The 17,985-nt window shown below is 43.3% G+C and overlaps 1 protein-coding gene across 2 annotated transcripts in view; it reads left to right on the top strand.

Moving 5' to 3' along the window:
* The window catches only part of ZZEF1 (zinc finger ZZ-type and EF-hand domain containing 1), a 100,735-nt gene that overhangs the window by 46,922 nt on the left and 35,828 nt on the right, over positions 1–17,985 (top strand). For both annotated transcript variants that reach the window (XM_055001956.1, XM_055001957.1), the window contains exons 23-33: positions 638–719; positions 1,963–2,164; positions 3,056–3,201; positions 3,616–3,856; positions 6,979–7,058; positions 8,904–8,997; positions 10,848–11,337; positions 12,434–12,598; positions 14,955–15,074; positions 16,472–16,633; positions 17,228–17,357. In XM_055001956.1, the coding sequence (XP_054857931.1) occupies positions 638–719; positions 1,963–2,164; positions 3,056–3,201; positions 3,616–3,856; positions 6,979–7,058; positions 8,904–8,997; positions 10,848–11,337; positions 12,434–12,598; positions 14,955–15,074; positions 16,472–16,633; positions 17,228–17,357 (1,912 nt within the window). The remainder of the gene's footprint in view (positions 1–637; positions 720–1,962; positions 2,165–3,055; positions 3,202–3,615; positions 3,857–6,978; positions 7,059–8,903; positions 8,998–10,847; positions 11,338–12,433; positions 12,599–14,954; positions 15,075–16,471; positions 16,634–17,227; positions 17,358–17,985) is intronic.

The raw sequence follows: 17,985 nt of genomic DNA, 5'->3' as shown, positions 1-17,985 counted from the left end.
CAGCTTGGAGAACTGTCTGGGATTTTTCTGTCCTGTTACTCAGTCTGACCCTGTCTCCAATTACAGGTCTGCAGGCAGATGTCCGTTTTCATTAATAAATGCTATATTAGAGATGGATCCATCTTCCTTAGAAACCTGGCAAGATGTGAACTGGGAGCCGGAGGGAACTGAGCACCTCCTCATGATAGTGGAAGTCTTTGCATAACATTTGCATATATGCCTTATCTACAGAGCAAGGAGAATGCACAGCTAACTCAAAGATATATTGTCGAAGGCTTTCATGGCTGGAGAACGATGGTTGTTGTGGATTTTCCGGGCTGTATAGCTGTAGTCTTGGTGTTGTAGTTCCTGACGTTTCGCCAGTGTCACTGTGACACTGAGACATCTCTGTCTTTTGGTGCTACACCTCTGAAGATGCCAGCCACAGCTGCTGGTGAAACGTCAGGAACTACAGCGCCAAGACCACGGCAATACAGCCCGGAAAATCCACAACCACCAACTCAAAGATACTTTTCAGTCCACTGATGAGAAGAAACCCTCACAATCCACTGCTTTGTTCTTCCTTCTTTGCTCTCTTGCCCTTGTGAATCCAGCTTCTTCTGACTGAAGTTAGTAATGGTTATATACATTTTTGCAGGTATGACTATCTGGAGTTCACTGATGCCAGAGGAGCAAAAACTCGGTATGATTCAAAAGTTGGCACGGACAAGTGGCCCAGGGTGAGTGACTTTTAAAAGGCTTGGGCAAGCAAAGACCTCTTGTGACTTATAAACTGATCTTGAGGTGTGTTGAATTAATGCCTTGACTTGTCACTGCAGTCAAATGTACTTTTAACTGCAGATCTTCTTACTGTGTGACTTTTTGGCTTGGGGAGGTAGCAAAGACGTGGTTGCCCAGTGAGGACTTTATAAAGAGAACCTGCTAGACTAGACTAGTGGCTCATCTGGTCCAGTATCTGGTTTTCTCTAGTAGCCAACTAGATGTCTCTGGGAAGTCTACAAGTGGAGAATGGAGGCTTCTTTGATAACTGATATTTCACTGTCAACTAAAGAGTTGCATGATCTCATAATCGTAAGAATCACTTTGAACAGTTTCAAGTCTTTGTTAAACCATTTGCCTGGGCAGTAAGGTCATGTCACTTAAAGGCTGAGAAACATCCTTTAAACATCCTTCGAGTGTCTTGCTCTTGGTAATAGTAGGGTTGAATTTGGAATGCTGAACAGCGATTATTTTACGTAATCCTTTTTTATGTCCCACAGGGCTGCCTGTTTGGTTTTGGCTGTGTAACTGGAAGCTTTAGGCTCCATAAATGTTAGATCTGGAAGTGGTTTAGCTGGGGCAGCATTCTGTGAACTGGTCCTGGATGGTCTAGGTAGCCTGATCTTATCAGATCTTGGCGGCTAAGCAGGGTCAGCTCTGCTCAGTATTTGGATGAGAGACCACTAAGGAAGTCCAGGGTTGCTATGCAGAGGCAGGCAATGGCAAACCGCCTCTGTTTCTCTCTTGCCTTTAAAACCCTATGGGGTCGCCTTGGCTGCAACTTGACAGCACACACACAAACACAAATGTTCTGTGAAATGGTTGAAAAGGTTTGGCAAAGGACAGTGTTGGGGGTGTGTAGGGTCTTAGCCAGGGCTTTTTTTCTGGGAAAAGAGGTGGTGGAACTCAGTGGGCTGCCCTCAGAGAAACTGGTTACATGGCTGGTGGCCCCGCCCCCTGATCTCCAGACAGAGGGGAGTTTGGATCGCCCTCCACACCACTCAGCAATCTAAACTCCCCTCTGTCTGGAGATCAGGGGGCGGGGCCACCAGCCATGTGACCATTTTCAAGAGGTTCCGGAACTCCATTCCACCGCATTCCAGCTGGAAAAATGCCCTGGTCTTAGCCCTCTTATTATGTTCCTGATGTGCCTTCCTCTCATGCTACCCTTGGCAAAAATGTGACTGTTTTGTTGCTCTGTAGAAAGTGACCTTTAAGGCTGGCCTACGGCTGCAGTTTCTCTTTCACTCTGACAATAGTAACAATGAGTGGGGCTACAAGTTCACCGTTGCGGCATACGGCTTGCCGGACATTGCCGTTTCTTGGGGCCTGGATCTGCAACTTCTCGTGGCCAGGCTTATGGGGCGCTTGGCTTCTCAGAGTATGGTGCTGAAATCTGTACAGGGTGAGTTGAGAGGGGCTTTTACTCATTTATTATTTTAAGAACCTGCTTCTGTAATTGCATTGTGGGTGAAGAACAAGGGGAAAGGATTCTCAGATGTATATCTTGTTTTTTCTTTGCTAAGTGATACACAACAGTATGTTCAGAACACAAAGGAAGAAAAAACCCACAACCGTCTCCCACCCAGCTCTAGCATAGAGTTTAACTAAAAATCTGATATTTTACATTGTTGGCTCTGAGGAAATGTTATAGATGATGTTAGTTCATTGCATGTTTTTGTTCACTGAAGTTAAGCATTTTTTTCTCATGGGTTTTATTGACATCTTCTAAAAGCTCTTAATATTATTGATTCCCCTCTTCTGCCCTGGCACATCTGTAGCCAGGCCAGATATGTGCCTGAGCAGAGGCTGTTAATGTTGATATATCCTTCCTCAGAGCTGTATCCCTCTTAAATTGCTCAAAGTCCTGTATTTTAAGCACATCTCACATAATTTTATTTTAATTCATTAATACACCACCAACTGGGACCCACAGCAGCATACTACATTTCTGTCCTCTCTGTTTTATCCTATTAACAACCCTGCAAGGCAGGCTAAGAGTGTGTGACTGGACCAAGGTCATGCAGTGAGCTTTCATGACTGTCAGGGATCTGAATCAGGGTCTTCACATCAGGGTCTTTCCCTCTAACCACTACACCATGCTGCTTCAGGGGTACATAGACTTGAGCTCCCCTAACAGATGGCTTCGTGTTGCATATTGAAGAATCCATAGGGGGCTGCATATGCTTGGCTTGCTCTACTTTTCATTTTCCATCGATGTGTATTTTAAGGTAACAGAGATAAAGCTTCTGCTGTTCCAATTTCCATTCTGTATTTTCCCCCCTCCGGCTGGTAGGAAATGAAAGAGAACTGTCTCCTGCAAAAGTGACAGCTATTCTTAATTCTCCTCTGTGGAAACCTGTCTTCAGGCAGCAGATGTGTCCTCCTGAGCAAACTCCAGAAGCAAGTGAGCCCAGCCAAACAAACCACGGAAATACAGAGGTACTTATTGTCTACCCCCTCACACACTAAATCTAGTTACACCAACACAAGGACCACTTTAGTCTCTACAAGTCTACTACCCCCTCAAGCCTCCTGAGCTGGTGTTAGTTGCCCATCCTAATGCCAGCCTCTGGAAATACGCTACACAGATAGGCGTGACAGAAGGCCACACTGCTGCAGTTGACCAGGGCAGAATCAAGGCATGGAGGGTTTCATTTGACGTCTGGTCACTGAGTTGGGCTTATTGCTGACATGAGGATTACCAACAAATACCAGGTTTACTTAGGCTTGCACGGTTAAAGCAAGAAGAAATGCAGTGAACAATAAGCATAATAATTCTGCAAATAAGGCATCTGCTGCTTGTGCATGGGCCATACACCCAATTTCATACTCTTTTTCTCGTGTTCTTTGCAGGCCTTCAACTCTCATGTCAGCGACTGTCATAAATTTCTCCTTGACTTCGCAAAATCAGACCCTGCCCAGGAATTCAGTGGGCAAAATTCTGAGCTTTTCAAAGGACTCACACAGGCATGTAAAAAACAGGCCCCCAAGAGTGATATAGTTGCTGGTTCCACTGTTGATCGAGCTGTCAACTCCACATTTGCTGCTTTGGTGTATCTCTCTCCAGATTTGTTTGGGAAGCTGCAAAGATATGGTAACTCTTGCATTAGTGAATATCTATTCGTAACGAAGGCTACTGCTCTTACTAATGTAATTCAGCTGTCAAAAGCAAACCTGCATGTTCCTTCCGAATAACAGTTTGCCCACATGATATGCACCATGTGTTACTTTGACGTAAGGGGGAAACACCAGTCCCTACAACAATTAACATGGCTGTTTTTGAAATGATAAAACACCACCATAGGCGATGTTCCCCTCTCTTGAAGATCAGATGTTATAGAATTAGTTTTATGAATGTTGCCCGTTTGAACTAATACTATAATGTTATCCTGAGAAATATTTTTATTTTATTTATTTTATTTATGTCATTTATAGTCCACCTTTTTCATTGAGACTCAAGGTGGATTACACAGTATGAGATCAGTACAATCAGTACCAAGGACAGTTCCATAAACAATGCTATAGGTAAATAAATACATGTTTGCAAAGACATAGCATTAGCAAGGTTGATGTTTTCCCAGAAGATAGCAGTTTCTGATCTTACCAATACCTGGGTGCACTCATAAGACCATTTCTGCTTGTTCTGACATTTCGTGCATCAAAATGGTAGGGTTTCTGAGCAGTAAGCCAAAGCAAGTCAGAAGTAATTGGTGAAGTCTCCTCAAAGGTCTGAGAGATGAAAATTTTGTAATACTTTCCCCTTGTCTCACAAGTATTGTTCAGATCAATGTGCAATCTGTGATTTGTCACTACAAGTCTCAGTGTTCATTGGACTTGTATGTTTTTCTCTTCATACGTGGCCAGTGAAAGATCTGCAGACTCATGGCAAACCATGGCTAATGGTTATATCCAAAAGACAAACTGGTTTTGCAGTCTTGTGAAGAGCTGTGATAACTAACCATGGTTTGCCATGTATCCAGATTTTTTTCTGGGTTGGCCCAATATGATTGAGGAAGGAGAGTGAAAAATTCAGGTATTCAGTGTTATCCGAAGATCCAAACAGGCATTTGACTTGTTTCTCATTAGCAAGAGGAGAGTGGCAGTAAAAATCCAGCATTGCTGTTTTAGTGGGAGTCTGTATAGTGTTGTGGTGGTTTGAGTGCTGGCCTTGGGAGATCCTCGTTTGCCACACAAGATTCACTGAGTGACTTAGGGCCAGACGTTCTCTTTCAGCCTAACCTACCTCATAGGGTTGTTGTGTAGATAAATGGAGGAGAGAGAGAGCCAATTAGCTCTGAGCTCCTTGGAAAAAGGGTGGGATAAAAATGTACTAGAAAGTAAATCTGCACTGCATGAGGGAAGTATAACTTGTACTTCTAGAAACCTTGGTCTATACTCTGATATCATGTCGGTCCTCTCCCTCTCCCGCTGGTTACAGAGGCTCAGGAAAAAGGTAAAATAAGCGTGTGCTAAAACAGTGACCATAAGGACTGTAATGGGGGACTGGCCCTAAGGTCCCTCTTGTCAACTGGTCCAAAAGAAAAATCCAAAAACCCAGAAGCAGTCCACATAATGCCTTTTGTTATCATTAACCCAATGCACGTGACAGTGTGCAAACTTTTGAGTTCTCCAAACTGATTTTCAGGCTGGATGTTACAAAAACTTTTTTAAAAAAGAAAAATGCTCAGACATGATGTGAAAGTCCTGTTGCAGTCTGCCTCTGCGTTGTGCTCCGATATTCGATGCAAAGCTGATGCTGGTATCCAGTGACTACCACAGTAGCCAGCCAGTAGCTTCTGGGAAGTGTACTAGCAAAGCCCTAAAGGCAATAACTCTTCTGTGTTGTTCATACTGGCCTTGCTGGTCTCTCTGCCCTGCTTCTTCTGCTGAAGAGAGTTTCCACTTAGTTGTCATGTCTAATAGCCATTGATAGGCCTGTCCTCTTCCATCATTTTGTCCCCTTTTAAAGCCATTTGAGCCAGTGGCCGCTGCCCAGTCTTGTGGCTGTGAATCCCTAATTATACATGCTGTGAAGCTAGATTAATTTAAACAATATAAAATGCAGAATAATGCATTTAATATTCATAGTCTGCAATGCCAAAGTTTCTTCATTTACTTCACTTATACCCCACTTTTTCTCCCTAGTGGGAACTCAAAGTTGCTTACAACATTATCCCTCCTTCTCCATTTCATCTTTACAGCAGTTCCGTGAGGTAGTTTAGGCTAACTGTGTGTGCCTGGCCCAAGGGCACCTCACAGGTTTCCATGTCAGACTCATTCAAACATGAGTCTTCCAGATCCTAGTATGACTCTAACCACTACACTACGCTGGCTGTCAAAGTTGTGGACACTTAAAAGGTCTTGAAAGAGCTGGAGGATCCTCCAGGTTTGTGTAACTCGAGAAGATTTCCACAGCTGAGTAATTCACTAGATAAGGGCAAATCCTTTCTGGGAAGTTTTTAGGCAGAAACATCCATGGATTCTTTCCTCCACTTCCTGGCAGACCGAAAGGAATGAGGAAGATTTGGAGGCTGAGGAGTCTATGAGGAGAACAGGAACAAACAATGGATTTTCTGGAACTCAGATGGTTATGTAAGGAGCCAGTCTCTACCTGCTTATAGAAGACTAGACCAGTGTCACAGTAATCCAAGGATTAGCAGATTATCGCTGGGGTTCGAGACTGCTTCAGTGTAGTACCCTGAGAGTTAAGAACACGAAGATCAGAAAGCAAATTCTCTCAAAACACAAACAGTTTTTTTTTTAAAGACTGCTATATCACTTTTAATTTTTAGGAGTGACTCCGTTTCTTTAAGAAAAGCATGTTTTGGCTGTTTAGTTGCTGCTTCCGTCTCTCTTTCAACACACAGGATCAGTGGTGCTTCTGTATGAGAGAGCTGTTTGAAACATCAGAGTGAGGGTAATGTTTCAAAGGCTGATTCTCATGTGTTAATAATTTCAACCTTGCTTTGGGAATAATGAAAAATTTCAGTGTTGTCTGTGAGAAAAGCTTGAGTTACTGATCCAGTCCTAGGTTCAGTCCTGAAATGGTGCGGTTCTGGATAAGCTTGGCTCTGTGACAAGAGCACGTGATGCCTTGAGGCAGTAGGGGCAAAGGTCCATTCAGAGCTTCTGTTGTTTCCTTTGGCCCTCAGAGTTGACTGTAAAATTAGAATAACTAACTTAAGAGGATCTTGTTTTTTTTTTCTTCGTTAACAGTCATCAGTGGCGGCAAAGCACTTTTGAGTGATGAGTTTGCACAAGTGTATTCCTTGGCTGATGGGATCAGAATATGGATGGTATGCTTTTATTATGTACTTATTTACATATTTTGCTCCATGCATTTGATAGCAGCTTCCAATAAAATAATATAAAATGGTAGATGCTTTAACATCTTTTTAAAAAGGCATGTAAAAAAAAACCAGTTTAGAAAGCAGCATGTACAAATCCGGTTAACGGATATACTACACAAACTCAAATTAGACTTTGAGAACATATTAGACCAGCCAGATCCAACCAGGAAAGACCTTATCTCCAAAATTTATAAAATGAGCATCCAAATCAACAAACCCAAATCTACGAACTTCAAGACAAAATGGCAACAGGACTGTGGCATGGCACTAACTACTGACCAATGGAAAAAAATCTGGACTCTAAAATTACTCAGCTCTCAAGAAATCAACACAAAACTCCAAACATACAAAGTCATAACACAGTGGTGCCTTACACCAAAAAAACCTAGCTGTAATTACATCATCATATTCTCCCCTGTGCTGGAGAAAATGTGGAGAAATCGGAACGTATGCACGTTGCTGGTGGCAGTGCACAATAATAAACAAATTTTGGCAGGAGGTGCCACAACACATATATATCATAACTGACTACAAAATTCCACTTTGACCACAACTAATTTTCTTGGATCAATGGCAAAATCTCAATATCCCTATGATAAGATGCAGTCTCATAGCCAGTTTGTTAGTAGCAGCAAAACAGTGATTGCCTCATGTTGGAATAAACAAAGCACCTCCATCAGTAGACCAGTGGTTCTCGAAAGTATGAGACCATTTTATCATGGAAAAAATAGCAGACAGTCCACAACAATCTAGCATATATCCTAAAATAACAATATTCTGTAACAAATGGTTACCTTCTCTTGAATGTCACCAAAAAGGTTCTCCCCACCACTGCACCTTGTTAATTTGTTTTATTATTTGTATATTGATTTTAGTTTTGTTTTTATCAATTTTAACTGTTCACCGCCCAGAGCCCCTGGGATGGGCGGTATATAAATTGAATAAATAAATAAAATAAATAAATAAAATGAAGTACAAACTCCAAACCAGCTATACCAAATAATTCTCAACTCATAAAACCAAACAAATGTGAAGGTATCGCAATGCCAAAATCAATACAATTAAAAATTTAGGGAAATAAAAGAAAACAGTAAACATCATCAATGTTAGGAAATTGCATTCTATAAAGTTTGTTATGATGTATGTTCTTTTTCCTATGTATCTTTATAACTATTGTATTTGAATAATCTTCTCAGTTTTGAGTTCGATCCTGGTGGAAGCCAGGTTCAGGTAGCCGGCTCAAGGTTGACTCAGCCTTCCATCCTTCCGAGGTTGGTCAAATGAGTACCCAGTTTCCTGGGGGTAAAGTGTAGATGACTGGGGAAGGCAATGGTAAACCACCCCGTAACAAAAGTCTGCCAAGAAAATGTCGTGATGCGATGTCCCCCCATGGGTCAGTAATGACTCGGTGCTTGCACAGGTGACTACCTTTACCTACATTTACTGCTTATGCAGGGAATGTTTTTGTACAGCAGGCCACAGGGTCATATGGACAGCCACCTAAGCACATGTAGTCAAATTGTGTGAACAATTTGTTTTGGTTTTGTGTTGGCAGCAAGAAACCTTTGTAATAGGGTGGTTGAGCTACATGTCTGGTCATGTTAATTTCTACTGCAACGTACCTTATGTACATGAAATCAGTGGCTGAAGACTTTGTCAGACCTTCCATTGAAAGCATAATAAGTCAGTCTGGTCCTTGGTCTCTTAGGACTCTAATTCTGCTTGCTGAAATATATTCTAGGAAAGACAAATCTGAGGGCACTGTGAAAGATTTCAATATCCTCCCTACAGCTAGAGATGAAGCAGAAGTCCCTTGTGGACCAAGGAAGTGACAGGGAAGAAAAGCCAGCTGGGGAGGCAAACGAGGTGAACCCAGAAACCCTTGGTAAGTGTCCTTGCAAACTCTTTTCACAGTTGAACACTTTGTTTCTGTTTCTGTCTCCGTCCCACAGTGTTCAACGTTATACAGGCCTGTATTTGATGAGGCGGCATATAGGGTTCACTGGGCTTGGGATGGTGCGCGATCATTTGTGCAGTGGCAAGAGATCTCTGGGGAGGTGTCCTCAGAAGTCCTACAGGATGGCACTGAACTTTTTCCTGACTGATCTTCTTGCTGTTCCACGAGATGGTGACAGGAACCAGAGAATTCAGCCCTGCAAAACTGAGAGCCATTGGCTATATTCAGACATTACAGACAGAGGTTTTCCAAGAATGGCACAGACATAGCTGTTTGCTGTGCTCGTGTGCTTTTCTTTTTCCTTTCTTCATATGTGGACAATCATTACAAGTTCCTGGGTTTAGGAAGGCTTGAATCAAGTTCCAGTTTTTTATGATGATCTGAATGCTGTAGGTGCCTGGGCAAACTGAAGCCCCTACCCTTCCCAGAGTGGGATTCTAACTCCTGGTTTGTGGGGAGGAATAGGCTTAGTTTGTTTGTTTTTTTATTGTATATTTTTTGTGCATTTCCTTCGAAACATCCTTATTCCCGTACATATATACCCATTGCCCAACCCCTCTCCATAAGTTCATATACAGTTTCTATATCTTCGGCAGAAGTCCCTTGTAAGAATCATTCTTCTATTTATCTTGTTTCTTCACATCCGGATAAGAGGAGTTAGTCTCTGAGTCCTCTCCTTCTTCTATTCCTCCTTGATTCTCCTTCCTCTTCCTCCTCACTTAATTCATCGCCGAAGATATTGTATCCTATAGCCGGGGAGGGTTGAGAGTTTTAGTGTATTTTGGATGACTATTTCCCATTCAAGTTATTCATCTGTATTTCCATACCTTTATCCCTCCCGCCCTCCCTTTAGCTACTCATCCTTTCTAGCCAGGGGCACAAGCTTAGGAGCTTCCACCGAACGTCCCGTTGTTGACCCTCCATGACCCATTTTAAATATAAATGCCATTTTTCCTTAATCTTTCCTATTCTTAATTCCCATGACTCATCCTGATTAATTATGGCTATAATGTCTGATTGAATGTATTCAAATAAATAATCCTGCCAGTTTAGTTCCATCCACTTAGTTTTGTCTTTCCAACCAAATGCTATTACTGCTTTACCGGCTAGCACCATTGCTTTAAATAAGTCCTGTCCTTCTTTTCTGATATTCTACACGAAGTGGTATAGAACCCCGGCTATATTAGCTAATATGTTCTCAAGACTAAGTTCAAACTGTTGGCACTGCAGAAATGGGAAAGGATGGTACTCCCATATGTGGTGGGAGTGTGCAGAAGTTAAAGCTTTTTGGGAGAAGGTAACAGAGCAACTTTATAAGTTCTTCGCAATAAGACCAAAGATAGACCTAGAATTGATGTTAGGTAGTACTTTAGGTCAGAATTGGCTTAGTTTGGACATTGCACCAAACCATCGCGATGAATGTTTTAGCTATGGCTTGGCAAATTCAGATATCACATGAATCCCACAGTTCATTTCCCTTCAACCTGGCTTGGGGCAATCAGGAACAGAAACTCTGGTTTGTGCCAACCTTGGCTTGGTGTCATGTTTGAATTGATAAGCTGTAGTTATGGCTGTTGCCCCACCTTTGACACTTTGCCTATAGAAAGAGGAGAAACAAGAAAGCAGACAAGCAGCTCTAAATCACGTCTTGGTGTTTGAAACACCAACCGTGTTTTACATTCTAAATTGTTAACACAAGCTGGGTTTTAGTGGGATGTTTGACCTGAGCCTTTGAGTTTGAGCAGTCCTCATGATTTTCTGTTGACCTTGCATTGTAGCACAACAGTGCATTCAGAAGAGCCTGTTACTGCTGAGCTTCCTGCCTGCAAGGACCAAGGCAGAAAGGCATGACTCTGATAGCATGGAGGACTTTGGACAGGGCCACAAAGACAAACGCCGAAGGACAAGCTCTGTAATTGAAGCCGATTTTCAGGCTGCAGACGCAACACCTGCCTGCCGAGTGATGGATTCTGCTTCCACAGAGGGCAGTCGAGTAGATTTGAGAAAGCAAGAGCCGGACTCACCACAGGCAGAAAAGGCCTCAGCCTCTCCAAGTAAACTGCTCGACAGCGGTGCCTCAGAGCAAGAAGATGTTTCATCCCCTCCCTCCACGCCCACACGCAAGCCCCCATTTAGTCGTGGAAGACTACGGCTTCTCTCTTTCCGTTCAATGGAAGAGCCCAAATCCATGCCCAGCATCAAGGAGAGGTATCCTATCCTGAAGCACGTCTTAGATTTCATAAAGGACCAATCGCTTTGTCATGAAAGGTGAGACGGATTGTGGGTTGGGAGCTGGGTATACTTCTCTGCTTAAAAATTAAATATACATCCAGCTTCTACCAGGATAGACTCCACAGACTATCAGAAGAAAGGGGCAGTACTGGGGGAGGTGGACTAGGGGCCATAGGCTAGAATTGATTTAGGAAATGGGAGAGGGAAGCATACAGATTTGTAGGCAAAATAACGAAGGCCTAACAAGCTACAAGATCTGGCTTGATGGGTAAACAATGACTCGGGCGGGGGGGGGGGGGTACCGGACCAGAAGTTTCAGGCTTCATTCTGAGAGCCATATTTGGGTGGTTTAGAGTGCTGGACTAAGACTGAAGTTTATTTGACACTGGCAGGGTGGCTGTGGGCAAGTCACACACACCTGTACTTACTGTATAGGATTGTTGTCAAGAGGGGGAATATGGAGGCGAGGGGAGTACCAAGTACCCTGCCCCGAGTGCCTTGGAGGAATAAAAACACGATTGATACAAAGTGAACACAAGCTAAGATCCAAGAGAGTGTTTATAACAGTTGCCTTTTGCAAGCAAAACACTTGCCAGATTTTAGTTACGCAACTTCAATATTCTTGAAAGCAAAAAGTGCCCACCTGCCTCCAGCCTCAGTATACAACTCAACAGCACTTCAGTAGTTCTGAACATGAATGTCCTGGGAACAGAACAGCTATACGATTCTGTTCACCTGCTAAAACCTTCACCAGAAGCCCGTATCCTTGTGCACAGGCAGTTTTTTCGGGTGTTGCAACGGGTTTGATTTGTCCAAACCTTTGGTATTTAAGCATGGACATTACTCTTGCTGTTCTAGAGCAGCCTTTACCGTATCTTGTCATTTCTAACACTTTCTTGTACGATTCCCTCCCTGCCCCCCATTTTAGTTCTAAGCTGTTGTAGAGAACTGTTGTGACACAAAGGGTAGGTCTGCTGGTTTTAAAAGAACAGTCTTGGGGCTGAAGGGAAATGGCATCAGCTGCTTGTTCCCTTCTGTCCTGATGCTGTTGCTGCTTTTTGTTCTGCTTGGTCAGTGTTTGTACGTGTGCTGCTCTGTTGTCACCAGTGTGTGGTGTGTATTTTAATTCTAGTGTGCTGGAGGTCCTTGCTTTACGGAAAGCTCAAGCCAAAAGTATCTTGGAAGGCCTGAAGACAATACACCGGTGCCTTGAATCTCTTGGCCAACCTCACTGTTTCCTCCCACCCTGCATTCTTTTTCTGTTGGAACTCCTGGCTTGCCAAAAAGACTTCTCAAAGTAAGATGTGCGAGAAATCCCACCTGATGCATGGGTTTGTTCATTCAGTGCTCATTTGTAGTGCATGACAACAGCCTGTATATGTTTCAGAGGTACAGTTAGAAGGCATTTTTCTTTAAATGGACTATTCAGTTTACTCATTTGTTTCCAGATTTTTAAAAGTGATCCGCTCCAAGTACAAGTGTTTTCCAGTCTCACTGAAATCCGTGGTTTTGATTGTCTCGCGCCCTCTCTGATGCCAGTTCCGTTGGTGGAGCTGGTATGTTAGCACAGAATGTTCATGAACATTCCAGCTGTTCATGAGCAAAGCTGCTGGAACTTGTGCAGTCCAGCTTCTAAGAAAGAAAGGCAAGTTGTTAATTTGGAATTAAAATCTTACGAATTTGAGGTGCAGGATCTTTGTGGAGTAGGCTGAGGACTGGAAGGGAATCCCAAGAGATAGGAAGCTAAAGGGTAGAGTTCCTTGGCTGAAGGAAAAGTGCACAGTTTGGCAATGGGCTGTAGAAAGGAATCTGAAAGAAGGCTCAAGGTTAAGAGCAGAGGACTTACGAAGATAGGTACTCTGAAGAAATGTCTCTGCTCTTATGAGGAGGGGCTGCATATTTGGTACAAGGAAGGCTGAGCATGAGTTGGGATAACTGAAGGAAGAGAACCAAAGTAGGCTGTGGGTCAGGGCTTTGGGGCAGTGATACGAGTTTTCCTGAACAACCTGAAACGGGTAAATAAATATTAGCAAAATTTTAAAAATGTTATCAAAAAAAGGCAAGTAAAACGTGTACAAGCCTAGAAAAGTCTGGTCCGGGCCTAGGAGGCAACTGCATGGTGCACAAGGAAGTGCTCTTATATCTTATTTTTCAGCTCTTTGTGGGCAGCTGAACTGAGCGCTTGGATTTTTTGCGTGCTTCCTATTCTGCATTTAGTCTATCTAACACAATTGATTTGCAGCACAACAGCCCTGACAACTAATGATGAGCAGGCGACATTTTACATATGTGGGGCAGAAAATTTTTTCACAGAAAAATAAAGCCCAGGAAAATTTCCCACTGCACGTCGCTGCTTTGGGGGGAACAGTATTGGACAGATGACGCTGAAGAGAGAAGGTGCCAAGCAGACAGTTGGATTAAGGCAAAGCTGCCTATAGAGACAGGAAAAGGCAGTGCGCCGTTGTCAAGAAGAAAGTGGGGCTGGACAGCTTTTCTTCATGACAGGGAAAATCAGTGTCTTTGCTGTGCTGGTTTGTTGAGTCATGATGAATATTCATTATCTGTCCCAATTGTTTTTTAAAAATACTGACTTGATATATGCAGTGTCCCATTTAGGGTGCTTGTACTCTGATCTTGCTTGTGTTACACAGCTTGATCTTTCATGTTTGTTTATTTTATTTGTTGCTTATAATCCTCCTTTCTTACCCAGATTCAAGGTAGATTACACAGTGCAAGTCAGTCCTGTCATGCAGAAATCTGATCAAACAGTGCTGAACCAAAACATAAATAAATTGATGTGACATATTAATCAACATGAAACTATCCATTAGAAGCATACTTACAGCAACAGGCAGTATATAAAAGCATATAGTCTACAGTCCCTATCCCTTTACCCAACACATCTCTCTGAACTATTTCCCTGCAACACAGTCTTATTATCTGTATTAGAAAGCCCTCCTGAATAATTCAGTTCTGCATGATTTGCAGAAAGCCAGGAGAGTGGGGGCTTTCCTGGCTGCAAGCTGGAATTCTGAACCACTATTGAACCATGGTTTACAATCCTGGTTCATAGACAAGGTACAAAACTGCAGTTTGTTAAAGGACATCGAAGCCAATGCAGTCTTTTAATCTCGGTCCATGCACAAGAGGTGGGGAGTGGGATGCATGAGGCAGAGACTAAAACTTAGATTGTTCTTGTCACAAATGAAATGTAGTTTTTATACATAACGAGGGAACAGTTTCATCAGAAAGGAAGCTTTAATCCTGGCAGAAGGTGACATGTATCATTATGAGAGAGTAAAACTGTAGGTTTTTTATTAAATTCAGGCTCTTTTTTAAAAAACTGCTAGTTTTCTGTTTGCATGAATTTTTTTAGTGTAAAGGAACACTTAAAGCTAGAATTCTTCCCCTGCAATCTGAAACGGTGCAATCTGCTCTGCCACTTGCATGTGTGAACCCGACCTTAGGAAAGGTTGGTGTAAAAAGTGAGTTGAGTAAGACTATGACAGTGTAGGGATATGGTGCCGTCACGGCCACAAAGGCAGCTGCGAATATTACAGTAGTTCAAAATAACCATTGCAGGAAGACAGACATCTTTCCCAATGCTGGGATTATAGTCCTGGTTGAGCATCCTGTCCCATTGTTTTTTCCAGTTACTTTGGACACCTGGAAGGCTGCGGTGCTGAGCTGCATCAAGAAATACGGGAATCTTACTATCAGCTGCTTCTCTTTTTGGTTAATGCTGTGAAAGGATTTAGCAGCCTCAATGACAAGTAAGGACATCGCTCACTTCTAAGCATGCTTGGTTCTCTTTGCAGTCTTTCTCCCCCTGCCCCTCCTTGTCTCTCTTATTAGTGGCAACAGTTAATCCTGTTGCAGAGTCAGTTTTGTACCCTGTCTTGTGTTTTTTCAGGGTCCTTGCAAGTTGACTTTGTGGCTAACTGAGCTTTCAAACAAAAAGTTTTCAGCAAGCCTGCTTTTCTCGCACCAGTCATGGGTCTCCTCTCAACCAAGTTCTTGTCATCTTGACTGTCCTTGTCCCTGTTGTGACTACATTGTGGTTGCGCAGTAATTTCTGGGCAATTTCCCAGGATAGCCAACGGGGAAGCAGCAAGTGTTCAAAGATGATCCTAAAACTGGTTATGGCGGTGTCCCCCTCCCCTGCCTCCCCCCAGTCCCTGCAGTTCCCTTCAGCTACGTGAGAAATTTTCCGTTGGAGGCAGGACTCCTTCCTCTTTATTTTCGTGCTTAAAATTGCTAGGTGATGTAGAAAATTAAACACACAGACTTACAATCTAAGTGTAAAATGGTGGGGTGGGGGAGCAGATTGGGTCAAAAGTGTTCTTCATATTGCTTGCCAAACTAATCCCGAGACCCACTTGCCTGTGTTTCTGACTTTAAGAGCAGAGTTTCTGTGTATTCATGGCACTGAAAACAGCAAGAACTTGGCTCTTACTGGGGGAGTTTTCTGCCTTGTGGCCACAGTCTATTGTTGATTTCTCGTTTAGCCAGATTTGTTCTCTCATCTGCATCCCATAAGATAGTTTGTAAAGTACGCAAGTGCTTTCTGCAAATTCATTGTGGCATCCGCTTTCATGATACATGCCTTCAGTTGGCAGATTGTGTACATTAGAGGGAGGAAAATTAACTGTGGGGTCTAAAGGTGATGAAATGCAAGAGGTACAGTGAGTCTGTGACAATTTTGAGCAAAACAATAAATAGCACTGTCCCTTCACCGCAGCAGTAGTATCTATTGAACCTAGCATAGAAATGTCAGGCAGCACTTGTTGTTTTTCATTCCCTTTTGACCCTACTGTTTACAGTTGCTTCCCTCTGTGGGTTGTGTGTGTATAATATATATAATGTGCCAACATTTCATATCTTGGATAAATTGTACTCTCGTCCACAAAAGCTTGCCCCACAATAAATCTGTTAGTTTTTAAGGTGCCATAATACACCTTTTGTTGGGTGTAGAGAAATTTTCAGTGTTACTATCAAGCAGTTAGTTGATGGTTCTGGCAAAGTAGCCAAGCTGGCTCATTGAAGATTAACTTAGCAAAGTAGGTCTTGTTGAACAAGGCCGTTCTCCCTTCTTGTAACTGATCACAACCTTTAGGGTTCCTGGTTGTTTTAATCAAGTGGTCCTGGTTTGTCTTCCCAATTTGTTTAGATCACTGCTCCCTGCCTTATCCTATGTGCAGGCATCCCTCCTTCACCTCTTGGATATGGGTTGGGAGCCACGCGACCTTTCCTTCTTCGTTGAGATACAGCTGCCACACCTCCTCATGACCATGTCTCAGGAAAACATAAGTACCCACGATAGCGTCATTTGGTAAGTAGGAAGAGAGGGCCCATAGCTGGCCAAATGGAAAAGCGTTTGGATTGAAAATGTAGCTGATGCTAGAGATGGCGGTGGCATGTAGTCATCTTGAGGCGTCTGTTGGCTTAGAGAGCCCGCTTGGATTCTTCCTGACGCGGGGGTAGGGGGGATTTTTCAAGATCACTATCATGCTTAAGCGATCCATGGAAAGTTACAGTGACTGAGCTTGTAAGGTGTTTAGCTGAGTTAAAGGCAGGGCTCATTTTGAGGGGCAACGCGCAGGAATGCAGTTCCGGCAGCTCCCCAAAGAGGTCACATGACAGGTGGCCCCGCCCACCTGACTCTCAGCCATTTTGGGCCTGTTTCGGGCCTGGATTAGGCCTGGATTGGGGCTGAAACGGCCCAGCTTGGGCCTCTGACAGATGGTGGATCACTCCCCTGCTCAGCAGTGGCCCAATCCTGACCATTTGGGGCCCCTTTTCGACCATTTTCAGCCCCTTTTTGGTGTATTTTACCTTGTTTTTGACCTGTGATGCCTTTTTTTTTTTGTCAGCTCGCTGGACTGCTGTCCTTATAAAATCCTTTAATTTTTCTGTCTATTCTTAGTCAGTGGAGCGAAGAAGATGAAATCGCAGACTACAGACAGAACTCAGAGTGGATGGATGAATGCCAAGATGGGGTCTTTGATGCCTGGTGTGACAAAATAAGCCAAGCAGATCCAGAGAAGCAAAGGAAAGTAAGAAAAGTTTCCATCCTTGATCATGTTAGAATGCTTACGAGGGAGAGAGAGAGAGAGAGATCTTTGAACCACTGGTCTTCAATGGGGGGCGGTTTCACCTTAAGGTAAGGTGGTTGCACTAGTCAGTTTTATTAGGAAAAAGGAGAGGAGGGTCAAAGCAGAAACCAGCTGCAGACCACTGCTTTTACGTTTATGGGGTGTAAGACAGGAATTTTGACATTCTCAGTCACAGGAAGACGACATCCTTTCAGAGAGAGAGAGAGAGAGAGAGAGATTTAATTGTATATGGCCAAAGGCCACCACAATACGAAGTTAAGAACCTTTAAGACCTGCAACTCCTCCCACCCACCTTCCAGAATCTCCACTGGGGGACTTGTTACCTCAGCAGAAGCGAGAGAAGAAACTGTCAGAGGGCAACATGGCTGTTGCTGCTCTTAAGTGAAGGCTTTAATAGAGGCTCCCTGCCTCCCCCGACGGAATTAGTCTAGCTAGGCGGGGGAAGGGTCCCTTCCCTTTTGGTTAGTTACTAAGAATAATGCCGCTCAAAGTAAAAAGAAGCAGCAGCTGCACCTAGAATAAAAAGATGCCCTGTTGGATCAGACCAGTGGCCCATGTTAGTCTCTAG

The sequence above is a fragment of the Eublepharis macularius genome, chromosome 17 (genome assembly GCF_028583425.1).
Source record: "Eublepharis macularius isolate TG4126 chromosome 17, MPM_Emac_v1.0, whole genome shotgun sequence".
Lineage (NCBI taxonomy): Eukaryota > Metazoa > Chordata > Lepidosauria > Squamata > Eublepharidae > Eublepharis > Eublepharis macularius.
Note: the sequence above shows the minus strand (reverse complement) of the source record. Positions and strands in the feature narration are given on the sequence as shown.